This window comes from Epinephelus fuscoguttatus, linkage group LG14 (genome assembly GCF_011397635.1).
Source record: "Epinephelus fuscoguttatus linkage group LG14, E.fuscoguttatus.final_Chr_v1".
NCBI classification, from domain to species: domain Eukaryota; kingdom Metazoa; phylum Chordata; class Actinopteri; order Perciformes; family Serranidae; genus Epinephelus; species Epinephelus fuscoguttatus.
Genome location: NC_064765.1, coordinates 26,538,082 through 26,555,367, shown reverse-complemented (window position 1 = coordinate 26,555,367; position 17,286 = coordinate 26,538,082). Strand labels below are relative to the sequence as shown.

At 45.2% G+C, this 17,286-nt stretch overlaps 1 protein-coding gene across 4 annotated transcripts in view; it reads left to right on the top strand.

Moving 5' to 3' along the window:
* Positions 1–17,286, top strand: part of tiam2a (TIAM Rac1 associated GEF 2a) — a 106,355-nt gene that overhangs the window by 44,545 nt on the left and 44,524 nt on the right. For 2 of the 4 annotated variants that reach the window (XM_049595968.1, XM_049595967.1), the window contains exons 2-6: positions 8,104–8,200; positions 9,627–10,793; positions 14,433–14,892; positions 15,549–15,721; positions 16,670–16,894. In XM_049595968.1, coding sequence (XP_049451925.1) covers positions 9,633–10,793; positions 14,433–14,892; positions 15,549–15,721; positions 16,670–16,894 — 2,019 coding nt within the window. In that variant the 5' untranslated portion in view covers positions 8,104–8,200; positions 9,627–9,632. Of the gene's footprint in view, positions 1–3,475; positions 3,597–8,103; positions 8,201–9,626; positions 10,794–11,302; positions 11,401–14,432; positions 14,893–15,548; positions 15,722–16,669; positions 16,895–17,286 lie in introns of those variants that run through there. The other 2 variants (XM_049595969.1, XM_049595970.1) reach the window with 2 other exon arrangements.

Genomic DNA, 17,286 nt, shown 5'->3' with positions numbered 1-17,286 from the left:
AGCTGCCAGCTGTAGCTGTCTCTCTCAACACTGAACCAATTTAGAAAATGTTGCTCTCACTAGTCACGTAGACACAAAAACATGGAAAAATATAGGTTGAAAAATACAAGGTTACTCTTTAAAAAAATATTTGGATTTCTACACAAGATAAACTCCAGTAGTTGAATTATTAAAGACGGATGGAGTGAGTTTGAAGGTGGAACACCAAACAAAAGACTTGGCCTTTCACCTTGACTTTAAGCCCTCCATTTTAAGTGAATTCCATTAGTCTACACCCCCAGATCCTCCGACCATTGTCTCGTTATAATTTCTACTGCATTTCTAGACCATTGATATTTAAACTCATGCTTCTGGGTGAGGCGGTCTACTAATCTCTGCTAAAACGAGCAATTAAGATGAATTTATTTCCTCCCAACGGACGCTGCGTTCAGAAATTGCCGCAGACTGCAGTCCCCAGTGAGCAGGATAATCAATGGCATCAAACCATAAATGGCCTCCAGCTATGAGAGTGGCTCCATCATGCTGTTTAGGAGGAAGACAAGAAATATTAACATGCAGACTGAAAACTCATATTTCTCTCGCCGACTCTCCACCCGCCTCTCTTTCTCCAGCCTATTCATCAGCCCCATGAGCATTACTCTGCAGGTGTAAGTTTTTCATCAGAGATGGATTATTGCAGATAATCTTACGGAGATTAAATGTGACATAATTTATGTATTTTAAAAAGAGTTAAATACAGGGAAAGTAAATGTGTCTCTGTACTTCTTTCAGTTTAACACTTTAATAGGATCATCTGTCTGATATGTTACTGCTGTTACTGTAAGCGCTTGAGCCGTCTAACCTCTCACAGCTGGACTCACCTTTACCTTTCACTGTCAGCTCTTATAGAAGTTGCTTCATGACCTAATGTTGGTTTAACTGAAGTAACTGTGGTCACAAATTGTGGGAGGTGGATTTCTTTGAAGGGCACGGGTTTTGCCACCAAGTGACCAAAAGGCCATCAGGAGTCATCTTAGACCTCAGTATCAGTGGGGATTCCTGGTGTTTGAAATCTTTATCCCAAAGCAAAGCTCAGCTGATAAGCTCTTTGAAACCTGTGTCGCCACGTATACAACTGTGGTGCCCCTGATTTCCTCCATACTAAAGCCCGTTAGTTGTGCTTTTTCTTTGTATTTCCTGTGCTGAGCTGAGGAAGGTACACACAGGCAGAATATGACATCAGTAATTATCTCATAATCATGATGTAGTGCTATGTGACCTTCAGCTTCCTCTACCAACTTTGGCTGTAGTGCAGCAGTTGAAGAAATTTTGTGTGCATGAGTTGGTTGCCCTGAGCTTAGACAGAGAGGGATTTAATTTGGCTCTGGAGAGATTGTTGGAGCCTTAATCGATCTTAATTAGCGGTCAGATCATTTGGCCGTGAGGATTTAGACCCGGCACCTGCTCTGTATGAATATGCACCACAGCGGTCCTCCCCGCCTTCTCTTTCTTTCTCGGTGCCTCACTCTTTTCATGGCTCGCAGCCTCTCCGTGCGTGTTGTTGACCAACCTTTTAGCTGCCTCCATCTATAGCCGGACAAAGGGCTTTGAGAGGAGCTCAGACCAGGCCACGAGGACTATTGTGTTGTTAACAATGTTGTTTAGCCCCAGTGAACGCTGCTAATATTGTGTCCCTGAGCTGATGTCTCTATGTCAAGCAGCAGGCTGATGGAAGACTATCCCACAGCTGCTCATACAGCGTGGCCTGGTCGTGACTTTGAATAGCTGTTCAGGCCGAGATTAATTCTTAGAGGAGAATTCAACTGAGCATTCTAGTTACATAGGCTGTAATGTTTTCCATTTGTAGGAGAGATGTCCCTGAACACCAATAACACTGGAATAAACAGCTGGCCCGCCAGAGCAGCTTTAGAGTCAGTCTGGCTCTCTTGGTCCAGTTCTGATGCTGTGTTGTGTTCTGGTGTGGCTTTCTGAATGGGTCCAGTTCAACTGTGAGACCACAGCTATGTGAACTGAAGACAAATGGAGGCGTGTGCATATTTTTTAGACCGGCGGCAGTCTCAATTGCATCTCCTCTGGGATGAGGCTTAGTCACAACACTTTGAGTGCATTTCAGAAATTCTAATTTCAGAGAAGGTTTTGACTCATTTACTTGCATTTTAATTAGCATCTCAAAATGAGATGCACATTTGGCCCCACTGGCCAGTGGTGCCCCCAAGGGGGTGATCAGGGGGGCGCGACCCCAAATCATTGGAGGCCAACATTACTGTTTTTAAGAGGCTGTGCCATATTCATTTTTGAAGCTAGTCAAAAGATAGTGGTATCTTCTGGAATAAGACAGCCTAAGGCATCCATTGGTACCAACCACGTGGGCATTGATTGTCAGGAAGGGGGCTAAATAGTGCTCCAGATTTAAGCTAAATTTTGGTGAGGGAACAGCTGGCATGGCCATTTCAAAAAGGAGTCCTCATGACTCTCACCTCAAGATATCTGAATAAAAATGGATTCTGTAGATAACCATGAGTCTCCCTTAAACTTGAGAGGGCTTGGTCCCAGTAAATGTTCCATGCAATCAATGTACTTGTATTTTTAAGGAAAAGGACAACCAGCCTATTTCAAGAACAATGAATCTCCTGACGTGTCTATACAAAACTCAATAAAACAGGATTGTTGTGGAACTTTAATATTGGTTAATGCACATTAGATGATATTAACCGGTAAACAAGAGATAAAAGAGCATGCAAATCCTTAGCTCTCCATATCGACATAGTTGTCAACTTGCCTATGTGCCTCTACGGCATAATTTTGGTTTTGATGTGCCATCCCTAAGATTAGCCCCGAGAAACTTTAGAACAACTTAGCCATGTTGCTGACTCCCTCTCCTCTTCTCCACACCAAACCTCTGTCTTCACTCAGTGGGCTTTTTTTATTCTCTGGCTCACACTCACTCATGCATACACGTGTATACACACACACTCTCTTTCTGCCTCCCCACTAACTGGCTGCCTCTCTGGCCTCCTCCTTGGGTCATTGTGGTATTTAGGGTCAGACAAGAGCTCCAGTCATTGCGCCCTCCCCAGTGCCTCCCAGGCAGCACTGCAGCCATTATACGCCAGCTTGTCTGGCCCAATCGCCTCAAACAGCTATGGAAAACCGCCTTGGCTGTAACAAGCCCTGCATCCTCTTCCTCGCCAACGGAAAAGCAGGATATAGGAAAAACAACACAGTGGAGTAGTGGAGCCTTTTTGCAGTGGAGACTCTAAACGGACGAGAGCTATAAAACATCCTTCTCTCTCTGAGAGAGCTCTTCTGTTGAGAACTTTTCACTTTTTCCTTCCCCAGCTCTCTTAGCTTTTCCTCTTGGCGCTCCGTTACCCAGGGTTACCCCGGGAGGGCTGTGATTCGCTGCTGCCTCTAAGCCGGGAGGGAGTTTCCACGTGTCCTCCAGTGTGTCTGGGCGTGTGAGTCAGATGCGGTGCGTGTGTTGCTTTAAGACACAACGAGCCTTCACAGGGAGAATCCAGATCAGAGGACACCAGCTAGATTTCTCCTTTGCAAGCTCTTCAAAGAGCTTATAGATGAAAGCCCAGGACACAGAGGTAAGGGATGTTATGGGCTCTGTGTTTTATCTTTCTTTCCCTTTGTTTCTCCTATTTACTGGATTAAGAAGAGGCTGAGGTGAAGAGGTTGCATTCTGTTTCCTATTGTCCAGATCCACAGGTGTGGATACACACTGTGTTTGCATGTGTGAGTGCTGTTTAGTTTCGGTCCATATCTGTGAGATAGCACTTTGTACTTAAGTTTTTATCTCTAGTGTGTGGTCTGCTGCTGTGTAAGCCTGCCACATGTTGACTCGTACATGAAGATACAACAAAGTGACCCTTCACAATCTCAGACTTTATCACTTTTGTGTGTTTTAGGCTTGTCAGCGTTTTATGCATGACTCATGTTCACTCATCAGAGTTTCAAAAACTTTTATCGAAACTTTGTAACTCACACTGAAGTTGCTGGATACTCTCTGTGGTATCCCACAGATTGGGAATGCTTTCATTTTCTTGGCATCACTCTGGAATGGCAGTGGCATACGTGTATAAATCTTCCAGAAGCCTGCCATGTCATTTTTGGTTGGGAGCCAGCAGCAGAGCTTCTAAATGTATAATGAAAAGTCCGAAGGACACTTAACAAGCACTTTGATGGATGTTTGGTGGCTTTGGCTGAATCCACCACACGGTAATATGGGCTTTCAGCGAGTGATTCATAGATTGACATTTCTCCTCACAAGCAAACAGCCCGCAGGATACTTTAAATCTGGTTCATATGACAAAAACTCAGCAGGAGACAGCCTGGTCTTTGGCTCCGCTGTGTTCTCTTCTTCACTTCCTGTTGTTGTTTTTGTGCCGAAAGAACTTGTGTGGTTGTTTTGCATGAGTTTGAATTCAAGCAGTGTCTTAAGGAGCTTTAAGCACACTGCTCCTTTAAGAGCTCAGTTGTCACGGCGCCAGAGTAAAGTGATAAGAGACAAGTCCCATGGGCTGTGATTTGACAGGAGGAAGGCAGTGTGATTGTGTTAACAGTCACTTTCAATAACAAATGACCTCATAGTTCCTAGTTCACAGCATCATAATTCAAAAAGCATGAAACCCTGTTGGTACTTAATTTTGCATGAGATTATTTTCCTCTTTATTATTTGCATTGTTTATTTATGATTTATTCCATCAGAAGCACATGGTTAGCCTGTATTTGCAGCATTATTGCTCTACTGAGTGATCTCTTTTGGGAAAAACATTTAAAAAGTCCAGCAAGATTGATGTAACTCTGAGCTTCTATGGCAGACTAGGTTAAAAAACTGCACACCATCATGATATCACTGTGAGGCGTTTGAGAATTGCCCTGTGTTTCACACTGCTGTGTCAGTAGCTTTGATTCTCAAGTTTAGATTCAAGGACACGAAGGTCAGACTTGCAAATGTAGTTCTTCAGACTTTGATGGAGGTTGTAGCTTCTGTTCACCAAATGCCTGGTGGTCTTAATGTAGGAAAAAGATTTCCTTAACACACTGCCTTCATGTACCTACTGTGTTTATACTGCGTGGAGGTGTGGTTCTATTCCTCGCAAGGAGCCCGAGCTGCAGACCCAAGACACACATGGTGCCAGACTAAACATGGAACTTATGTGGGAGTCATCCTGGGGCAGCCTGAGAAGAATGCCAGGTCATGGGGTGTGTCGAGGAGGGCTAGGGTGGCAGTGGTCCCCTTGGCCCCTGAGCAGATGGCCTGTAGGAAACCTATTGATGAGAACAGAGGACTGAAGGGGAAGAGGGAGGGAGAGTTCAGACCGGGCGCAGTGGTTTGCAGCTAAAAGGAAGACTTGTCTTGTTCTCCCAAAACAGTTGCACAATGCCGCAGTTCAAGTTGCAGCAGAAGGCGAACGTGTGTGTCTTTAGGTTTGTGTGTTGGCACGCCTTTTAGCCTTTCATACCCACAGCTCTGCTCTGTCTGAATAAAGTTTGCAGGGAAAGCGTTAAAAGAAAGCGGTCACTGTGACAAGTTCGACAACCGGCTTTATGCTGACTCCCAGTGTTGTCGACAGCTGCTTTCTTGGCCTTTACTCTAAGGAGAATTGTTTCGTTTCTCACCATTCATGTGGAGAGGCTTATAATTAGTTTAACTTCACTTTCTAGATGCACGATTATTGTAGGAACCTTACATTTGTTTTTATGGAAAATACAATACTTAGCAAGCTAACTAAGCTAACCCCTGGCACCTGCGTGTCCAACAGAAAACAGGCCAGCTCTACATCACTCTTCATCCCCATCCTCTCCTTCAGTTCTCCCCAGGGAAAGTGAAAGAGGAAGCCAACCCCAGATTTACTCTCGGTTTGGAACAAGCTTTTCTCCGCTTGGTGTTTCGCCTCACTTTATTCAGTATTGCACTTTTTTAGCACTGTGTCCACAATTTTTTCATAGCTTCCCCATGACTATGTGCTGCTTATGGTCTGGCTCCTGGTCGCTACCTTTTTATAAAACCCCAACCTCACCTGCGTGCTGCTATTGCCCGGGGGCTACATGTCCAGGAACGTCCCATGAATGCGAACTTGAGTTTCCTAGGATAGTGAAGGCATGACTCGCCCTACTCTGGGTCTGATTGGCTCACACTGACAATCCTACCCTAACCCTAAGCAATCCCACTACTCATGGCTAAACCGTAAGCAACCTAAACACTGAAGGCAACAAGTACTAGCCAATCACAGGGAGAGTAGGGTGGGTCATGCCTTTGACATCCTAGGAAATGCAAATTCCTATCCCAAAATAGCAAAATATGAAGAAACTAAGGAAATACAGGCAGAGGGCAGAGTCTCTGTCGATAAGTACACCATAACACATTTCTAGAGAGTCATCAGTTATGATTGAAAGGGATTACTTTTGTATGAATGTATGCATTGTATAAGGAATATCCTGAATAGTATACCTTTTAATGAAGAGGACTCAGATTCTTAGAGATGGCCGAGTAAATTGCAGTTGACCATGCATCCATAAGTGCTATAGGTTTGGATTTGCCTAGGGTCCTAGTGATCCCTGGGCCCAGTTGAGTGGGCATGACCAAGCTAGAAATATTAGTGCTATTGGCTGAAGGCTGCTGGGGTAGGTGGGTTCATGGTCATAGGGCTGAGACCATTTTCCATCAGTACCAGTAATGCCTTCACCCTGTAATTCATGACGAAAGAAGCAAGTGGTTGGTTAATCCTCTGATCAGCTCAGAGTGATGGTTCAAGTTCATTACCAGGCCCACATGTCTCCAGCCAAGTTTCCACTGAGCTTTCAAGTGCTACTTTTTCACACTCATTCTAAACAGTTTAAAGAAGGAGAGAATAATTTCCTTGTGAGGCTCCATGTTATGTTTCTTTTTTTTTTTTTTTGCACTGAAGTCTGGATCTTTGCCCCGTCCTTGAACTTCGGGATCTAGTACCTCATGTGCTTTACATTTAAAATATTCAAGTCCCCCCGGTATTCCCCCTCAGCTTCATGTATTAAACACACTCCTTTACTCCTTCACTGTAGTCCATTTTGTCAGCCAACACTATTTAATCTCGCCTCACAGTCAAGGTGCATCCAAGCAGGAGCAGATAAACTCTTAATGCTGCAGATCGCTTAATCCCGAAGGTTAGGGCTTTTGACAGGAGGGTGTTTACACTGTAACCTTACGCATTCTGTACGTGTGCTGCGAGGCTTAGTGGAGTTAGCACTATTTGAAAGCCTCCTGGAGTGTGCGCCACATGCATGTAAGTGGGTTATATTACACACACACACACACACACACACACACACACACATGAAGGAGTCACACTGCAACTCAGAAGATGCCTGGTACCTCCACAAAGAGCTCTCCTCAGCCGTTTCTGGTTTTGGATCCTGCCCCCGGACAAATTTGGCGGTGACGAGTGAAAAAAAAAAAGGAGCAAGCTAGGATTCCAAGGTTTAAAAATAAACAGACGGGTAAACTGTAGCCGGCTTTCAAAAACTTTCCCAACCCCGATCAAAGTTGACGTCACTTACTTGCGGGGAGGTGGAAAAATGCTACTAATGTTTGGTTTGGATGGCTGATTGAGGAGAGATTTGGGGGGTGGAGTGAATTTTTCAACTAGTCATACTGTAGCGCCAGGGTGGCACTACTGTACTGTGCTGTCTTGTGTAGTACAAAGCTTAGTTGATACTACTGGGAAGTTGGCTGCAGTGAAGTTCGTGAGACTTCTTTGATACTTTAGGGCTGCATGGTTTCTGAGAGGAAATGTTTTTGTCTCCAGGATATTGGCTGAAACCTGTTTCCAAACCTGCTGATAAAATCAATGCTTTTTTTTCCAGATACAGAAACTCTCAGACTGCCACAAGTAAGATCTCAGATATTGTTTGAGTTGTGCAGCGGGTTTGCTTATCTCAGCGAGAAACAAGTACGGCTGCCTGCCAAACACTGTCCTCTCCCAAATGCTGCGGATTAGGTCTACTCTTTAACTAGCACACCTGTTATCAAACACGGAGCTTATTACATGTGGTGAATTACAGTCCTGCAGAAAGAGACTGAGCACTAAGTCAGCTTCTCTCTGTGTGTTTCAGATGAGCCAGAGGACGAAGGAATGAGTTTGTTTTGAGGAATGAGGCGGAGGGAAGCTTGCACATAGGAGCTCCAATCTGAGAAGAGAACTTCAGACAGGTGAGTGTGTGGCCTTCATATTTGGTTTCTCAGTATTAATATGCTTGATCACTAGAGATGTCCCAATAGTATTTTTGCATTCCCAATACCACTTTAATATACCGCTTACTAACTCTGAAACTCAAGCCTTGCATATTGTACATGTTGCCTTTTTACTGGTGGGACTTTCCAGTGTAAAATACGACTAACATTGCTGACATTTTTATCAACAGCTAATGCCAAAATATTTACTGGAAATCAATTATTTCTCACCGCTCTATCACAATAGTTGTCAGTTGCTGCACAGCACAACTTGCTGTGTAGGCTACTGTTTTAAAGCGGCAAACAAGATGGAAAACTGCTTTTTTATTTGGGTGTATGGAGTCAAACAACGCATAGATGTAAGTTGATGGAAATCTTTGGACTCATGTTTCCAGCACCTTGCCAAGATTAAGCCAGGTAGAGCGATGTCCTACATTATGTTTTATCCAGGTGTGAAAATACGTCAGAGTTTATTAATGAATTACGTAGTATTGAATCGGTGCATGGACAAGTGTACTCACCGATACCTGATCCAGCCTTCTGGCCAGTAACAGAGGCATTTCCAATTCTGGTATCGGATCAACCCTGAATCTAAAATGTGTCCCTCCCTTATACACATTAAATCTGTCAATTCTCTTTTTACCATAAGATTCAAATATGTTCTTTAAAATTGTTCATCATTTAAACTTCTTTTACAGCTAAAAAAGGCTTTAAAAGAAAGGTGTTTATGTAATAGAAAGGTTTGTCGTAGTTCCTAATCCACTTGCGCTTATTCCAAGACTTGAAGACTGTTGAAGGTATTTAGTCGTCCCTATTATGTAATCACATCACAGACAGCAGCAGATACAGCGCTGTCTCTCACGGGCAACAGTGTCCCAGCACTTTATCTACAGCAACATCAACCCTTTAATGAAATGTCTTCCTGGTCACGGTTCTCCGTCACTAATGTAAGAGTGTTGTGGATGGTCTGGAAGTGATTTCACATTGTCCTGAACTCTGTCACACATAACAACCCTGACAGCTTTAAGCCTGTTCATCTGATGTGATTTTTCTATAGGCAGAATGGAGGAATGTAGTTAAATGAGAGGGGGGTAGACCATACAGGTTGATGACCAGATGTGAAAGAATTACTTATAGCTATTCTCTTTGAAAGACATAAGGAAGGTATTAGACTTGCTGCTGTTTTACTCTGGAAACAGCCACTAAATGATTATGTGTGTGTGTGTATGGTTTTATGAGAGTGTAGTCATTGTTTATGAGTAATACGTTCATTTTATGTCTCAGATGAGCTGGCATTATGTCATGCCATGCCATATATATTATACTGCCTTATGTGTGAGTGCCATGGATTTTCCAGTAGCACAATGCTGGTGACATTATGGTTTTGTCTCCATTGTTTTTCCAGGCAGCGATGGGGAATTCAGAGAGCCAGTATAGCATCCAGGGCCCCAAAGGCACCAGCTTTGTCTTCCCTGGGAAACCAAAGCCATATTCACTGAAGCTCCGTTCAGCCAAAGATGACGCTCTGTCGCCCCATACATGGTGGAAAAGTGCCCCAGTGGGTTCAGGGTACAAGTCCAGGTGTGTTGGTCGTGGCTGTCTGTCCCCTCCTAAAAGCCGGCTGCCTTACTCCCCTAGGCACTGTGACTACGTCTCAAAGGGGACACGGGGCAGCCCAGGTGAGCATCGCTGGCATCGATCGCCTGGATGTGGTATTAGAAGGCGGCATATGTCAGACGAGTACGGAGATAATCCATATGGGGCTGATGTTAATGGGTGCACCCTGAATGGACACAGTGATGAGCACGAGGCTTTAGAGGAGCAGAGCAGCCCACGGGTGGTGATCAAGAAAGATGGCAGTCTCAGAGTGGAGTTTACCAACACCTCGGGAAATCCCCTCCTCCTGGATGGGGCTTCTGGCCCCGTACAGCTCCTCAAGTTCTCCCCCAACCTAGAGTCTGCCTCAACTCCCAGTCTGCCTGGCTCAAGTGGTAGCAGGCAGGACGGCCACCGCAGCGGTCCCCCACCAGCCTCTACCTCCTCCACAGCCAGGACCAGCAAAGGAAGCTCTCTTAGCTCCGATGGCTCGTGGTATGACTCTCCCTGGGGGCCCAGCACCGAGCTATGTGAGCAGGACCAACCCTGCTCTGCCAGCAGGACACTGGTCCACTCCCCCATCCACCAGCTTGACACCTTCACTGAACAGTCTCCCCCTGTGTCCATCACAGACCTCTACAAGGACCCCACAATGGCTGCCACGTTTCCCACAGCCAGGGACCTGTCCCAGTTACAGGACCCTACACCAGGCCAGAGGCCCCACAGAGCCTCTTTTGCATCAGTCCTGGATGTTCCATTGGAGGAAGAATCTACTGAGGCGTGCCAGTACTCATCATACACGCTGCCCTGTCGCAGGCCCAAAGCCCACACTCTGAGTGAGGATCTGGACCAGTATCCTGACCAGGAGCAGACTGGGCCTGATTTCATCTTCCATAAGAAAGACTCCATCAAAAATCGCATCAGGCGATTAAGTGACTGGACAGGAAGCCTCAGCCGCAAGAAGAGAAAGTCTCAGGTAAGTGTGGCCAGGGTGGGCTCAGGGGATCACACTGATTAGTCTTATGCTCAGCATTTTGTAATGATTCACACTCCTGTTTTACTCGCAGGGATCATACAGGGATCTTACCTACACGGTATGTAAAACAATAGGTTGCATAGATGTGGTGTTTGTAGTCGTCCCATAACTTCCAGCCCTCATAGTTTAAGCACACAGTAGATACATTTCTCACGCTCTTATTGCGGTCTTCTTTTACCGCCTTACTTCTAGCCCTAGAGCTACAGCTTATTAGGCAGGAGAGGGCATCACTAACAGCCATGCACAGACAGTTTCCTGTCTGGCAAGGTTTATTTGATTGCGGGCCACAGCGGTGTTCTTGGCACGGCCAGGAACCAACCACCGTCCTCTGGTCCTTAGCACTGCAACACCAGCTGTCCGGAGACGGGGCACAGTGGGGCGGCACAAAATGAAATTTGTAAGGCAGCCAGCACTGGGTCTTGTTTGTTTTTGTGAGGATGGAGCAAGGATGAGAGGTACTTCCTCTTACACACTGTAAGACATGGACGATCCTCAGAGGAAGAGATGTTCAGGGCTGATGTGCAGGTTTCATGATGACTGTATCTGGGTGGGTACATCTGAACTGTTACTGCGTACTGATTGTTTGTGATTTGGATGTACAGTACTTGTCATATGTTTTAAGCTGTGTTGTTTGCCGTAAGACGTATACGAAGGCTGTGAGGTAGTTGATGTAGTTGATTTTTCAGTGTTTCATTTAACAAGTTTTTGAAGGTTTCAAGCTAACTGATGGTTAAGACATTTGGGAACGTTGCAGCATGCTCCCATACTATCATATGAGACGCAACATATGAGACAGCTGATATATATTTTTCTCAGTAGTGTAAGCGATACTTGTACCATACAGGCACAGGTCAGAGTTGAGGCTGGAAATAACCACAGCTTGTCTGCAAGAACCATGGGATTTCGTCCTTACAAACACTACATGCTTAATAGCTTTAATTTGACATTGAACATTTGTTGGATCTGAGCATTTACTCGTGTCCCTTTCTTGTCTTTGAGGCTTGAAAGCGATTGTTTCTGCATTAATTCGTTTAGCTTTGCCTTGTAAAAGTTTTAAGAACGCTGTTTGGGCGCTGCCAAGAGAATAGCTGTAAGCCTTTGAGAGGCTCTGTTAGAGTGAAACTAAATCCTAGCTGAAGATTGAACCCCACCCCTTCCCTAATGTTAATGAATGACTTATGGTTGTTCTGGCTGTTTTGTGGTGCAGACGTTCGGGGCTCCGCTCTGCTGTCCTCAGAGAGTAAATCTGCTAATAGGGATTGGTGTTCAGTCAGTTGGGGCTGACAACAAACCAAAGGACAAAACAGAACAGTCGCTGCGTTTTTCTATGTGTGAGCCTCTCCTTGCACTTAAACAGCAGATAATGCTAAGTGAAATATATGAGATACTTTGCCTTGACGCTGTCACTCCCTCCTGTAGTGACTAATACGCAGTAGACTGACAGGATTCATTTTTAGTGTTACACAGCTTTCACTTTGCACCAGTAATGTCTGCCTCTAAATCTCCTGCTCGCCATAACGCCATGCTAATCTATGACCATGTGTTGGCGCTTGAGTGTTTTAGAGGGCAGACTAGCACACCCAGATTTATTTCTTTCTTATCCAGAAATATAACAGATAGAAGGCTGTTTTCTGCCTGCAGTAATCCTTGAGAAACTTTTAAATGAGGTGTGATTACTTGGAGAAAATGAAATCCAGTGCCAGCACCATGTGTTGGTGACAAACTGTAACAAGTTGGGCTCTGTTTTAGAGATAAATGATAAGAAGACTAAATTTCCATTGAAGCCAGACATAGTTTAATTGGGGATAGTTCAGCTGAATAAATAATTAAAAAAAAAGAATAAGTGATTACCGCCTGGGGCTCTCTTTATTATGCTGCGTTCACATGGAATCAGGGAGACTGTAGACGGCAAGCTGGATATAATTTGGTGGACAAGAGCAGGACGGTAAAATTAGGTGAGGCCAGCAGAGAATATCTATGGTAACAGAAGACTGATTTAACATTCAGAGTGAAAATATTTTTACTTTTTGCCATCCTCCACGACGGAATTTATAACCAAATGTTGCGTAGCCCCTTCACACAAAGAGAAAACTAGGTGATTTGGACAATTACTGGACATTACTGGAAAAATCACATAAAATATTAAACATGAAATGACATGAATATATCTTATTCCATTCTTTCTAAACAATACAGCATCACATTTGCGATATATTGTCGTCTGCCGTCCACCATCTGCCTGATTCCATTTGAATGCATCATTAGTGCCTGACACGGACTGCAAGTTCCTGTTAAAGTCACCGAGGAGCTTCAAGCTGGTCTCTGGACCGACTTTCCTCTGTTCTCCTGGGGCCATTTTGTTGTTTGCCAAACCTCCATTGCACATATATCTCTAAGAGCAGTTCACAGTGCCTCCTTTCAGCAGGGTCAACCAAAATCAGGAGCACCTCCAGCTCTGGTTCCTCTCCACCTGGATTCCAGGGCTCTGTTGTGGGTTTAAAGGTCAGACCACAACCCTGGTGCCAAAGGCCAAGAACCAGCTTGTAATGAAAAGCAGCTGGAAGTGATGGGTGGACACATTCGGAGCTGTGTCAGTTAAAGGAAAAAAAGCAGAAAAAGACTCGCCCTGTGCTCAGTGCACATTTTCCTACGGCTGTGCTACACAAATACTGTGTGTCATGGTGGCAGGTGGACGCAAAGGCTGTCCTTAAGTGAACACTGGGGGTTCACAGGGTTCATAGCTGCCGGAATCAAGAAAGCATTACCTTGCTATTATTTTTGATAAAAGTAAAAATTGTATATGCTTTTATGCGCTGTTCTCGTCTTTGCTGATGATTTTGGCAAATTTTAATTGTTTCCTATGCATCAACAAGAGGAAAAGCATTAGTCGGGATTGAGATGACGTGGACGAAGACAAGTGAGACACAGGAACAAACAAAAAGACGAAGGATGAGCTCCGGCATGACGGCACATATTCTCTGTCTGCATGTTGAGAGCACTCTACTCTGTTGCCAGGGGCAGAATCAATGCTGCAATCTAGTCAAGTGTAGGTAGGCTGTCATTAGGCATGAAAGAGTGCAATTCCGTCAAGTGTTCATTTGGGGAATTGGGAAGCCACAGCAGACCTCAAATGACGTGAAATTGTCTGAGCCTGGAGGGTTCCAACTACCCAGGTGCCAGCACAGGAAATTTGTCCCAGTTTCTCAGCCCCAGCGAAAGGTTTAGTGACTGTAACGCAGACTTTAAAGTAGGTTCGAGTGGTTTGACTAGATGTTTTCAAAAGTTTCTCCTCCACTTTGCAGCACCTTGTGGCTAATTGAAAGGAGCACAGTTTGATTGTTGTCCCAGTGTAAGCTCTGCTGTAGATACAGAGGTGTGTGACGTTGTGTGTTTTTGCTTAAATGTAGGTTAGAACAGTAAATCTGTTCTCTGATTTGGAAGTCTTAAAACCAGTCCAACGACTCCGATGGTGCATTTTATAGTTGTCATGACAATCTTGTCCTTACCCCACATGATCTGTCCATCATCCTGCATCATCTCATGCACCTCTCATCTTTTCTTAACTTTGTTCCTTATCAGGAGACCAGGTACAAAGACCTGAGCGATGCCTTCGACAGTGGGGTTGATGGCCTGACTGCAGACACCAGCTCCCCCTCCCAGGTCTCTAGTCTCCTCTGGTTCCCAGGAGCCTCCAGGGCCCAGTCATCAGGAGCCATTCATCAAACGACCAGCGACGCCCTCCGCCAGAATATCTATGAGAACTTCATGAGGGAACTAGAGACCGGCACTGGACAGGGAGGAGGAGGAGGTGGAGGTGGCGAGAGAAGAGACCCATCAACAGGCACCGAAGAGGGGGAGAGCAGCAGCGAGTCGGCCGAGGGCTCTCTGGAGCAGCTGGATTTGCTGTTCGAAAAGGAGCAAGGGGTGGTCAGACGGGCCGGCTGGCTTTCCTTCAAACCCCTCGTCACCCTGCACAAGGACAGGAAGCTGGAGTTGGTGACCCGCCGCAAGTGGAAACAGTACTGGGTGACCCTGAAAGGTGAGCTTGAATCTTGAAGGCTGGAGGGGAGGAAGGGAAAAATTATGCACCTTGAAATCGAGTCAAAGAATGTGCTGACTTAAGGTTTTAAAATAATTCACAGGTAAGTAGATTATCCAAATTTTAGTTCCATAATTCATTTTTGAGGGGCAGATGGTTCCTCTTTGTTCTTTCTTTTATTAGCAGTCGCGTCCTTGACCGTGACATCACTCTTGACATTGAGCGATTATACTTCCCTCTTAACCTAAAAGCTTACAGGGAATTATACTGGTGCTTCTGGCCAAATGATAAAATTCAGGCCACCAAATGTGTGTATGTGTACATGCTGCTTTTACGACACTGCTTTCAAGTATTTACTAAAAAGCACCTCTTAGAAGTAAGAAAAAATAAAAGGTAAAAGCAAGGACGCTCTTTTTATTTGTGGCCTTTTGGGAGTACGTAAAACTACTTCTGTGTGCTCCAGTCTTGCAGAACTTCATTTGTTAGAAGTTTTCACAAGGACATTTTGTCTGTAAAACATTATGAGACAGCTGTAAAAAACCCAAACACTCGCAGTCAAGAGAAACCTGCCTTGATGATGTACGCTTGCTTGTTTTCGGCACCACTTACTCGTCAACATTTGTGTCTGTTGTGTGTTTTCACTCTGTCTTTTCCAGGATGCACATTGCTGTTCTATGAGACTTACGGTAAAGGCTCTCCGGAGCAGGAGCTCTCACCTCGCTACGCCCTCCTGGCCGAGGACAGCGTCGTCCAGGCCGTCCCCGAGCACCCCAAAAAGGAGAATGTCTTTTGCCTCAGCAACTCCTATGGAGACGTCTACCTCTTCCAGGTGAAGCACATTGCTTGACACACAGGTTTTTCTGAAATATGTTGCTGATCATTGGGAGAGTCTTATCATTGGGGATAAGTCTAACCAACGTTGTCAGCTTATTCAGATGAAAGTAAATGCACTAAACAGACAAGAAGTGTAGGAGTGCAGCATGTTCTTGCCGTGCACAGCAGCAGTACATGGTTGTAGTTGAATTATACCAGACATGCACCTTTTAGCTCCCCTCCCTGGAGTGCAGCATACGAAATGACCAATTTTTGGCATGTGAGGGACCTGCAAGCAAAGTGCCCAAACTGAAGGGTCTGAGAGCACATCCCATTTGCCCGTTGTGCTTACTGACCTACATATCACTACCATATTCATGCCTAGCCTCTGCTCTTTCCATGTAGCCTCCTCCATTACATGCTTCCTAGACTGCGGCATGTCGTGGTATCCAGACCTACATCTAATAAAACAGCTCAGCGCATGGAGCGGCCCCAGAGGCAAGCAGAGAGAAAATCAGCTCTGTAGCATGAAGACAGCCTGGATTCATCCTTTTGTTTCTCCTCACATGGACTGTTGAGCATGAGTCATTCTCAATCTAAAGAGGGTTAAACTGATTTGTCAACCGACGTGCTGCCTCCGTGTGAATCGCCTTATAAAGACAGAAGGATAATCATGAAATGGCTTATTAACAGGGAAAATGTGTATTTGATTTAAGCAACAGTTCGTAACCTGTGCTTTCTCATACAGGCACTGTTAATCACTTTTTCTTTTTATTGATTCAGCAAAGCCCCGCTTGCCACCCAATGATCTTATTGTGATAGATGGTAGAATAACACAATAGCAGTGCATTTTGCATCACAGGCCAATTCATCAGGCTTTGCCTCTGTGGATCCAGCTTGTAGCGGGAATATTGGTCTCGCTACTTCATCAAATCGAACTCCCTGTCCCTCTTTGCCCTTCCAGGCCAGCAACCAGACCGATCTGGAGAACTGGGTGACAGCCATCCATTCTGCCAGTGCCTCGCTGCTGGCCAAGCGCCAGGGGAAGGAGGACACTGTGCGCCTGCTGCGGAGCCAGGTTCGCGGCCTGCTGCAGAAGATCGACATGGACGGGAAGATGAAGAAGATGGCAGAGCTGCAGCTGACGGTGGTCAGTGACCCCAAGAACCGCAAGGCTATTGAGAACCAGGTGAGCCAGTGATAATGATACTGATAGTGGGACGTTTGTTGAATTCATACCAGCGTCACTGAAAATATGGGAGGCCTCTATCACGTTTAACACCGCCTTATACATTTCATGCCCTTGGGACAAATTTCACAGAAAATCTGCCGGGGTTCTTTACCGCATAGACAGATCAGGTGGCATGACGCGTGCTCTTTTCATGCTACATTTTTATCTTCATACTGTGTCATTATTCCATGTGATACGTGTAGCAACCACATGATGTGTCCTACTTAATTTTACTGATTTTGTGACTGTGGTGACAAGGCTGTGCTTTTATTTTTGTCTGTGGGTGGGTGAAGTGGCCTAAATGCATCAGTCCCCAAACGCATCGCGAGGGGCCCAGGGGAGCAGCTCGC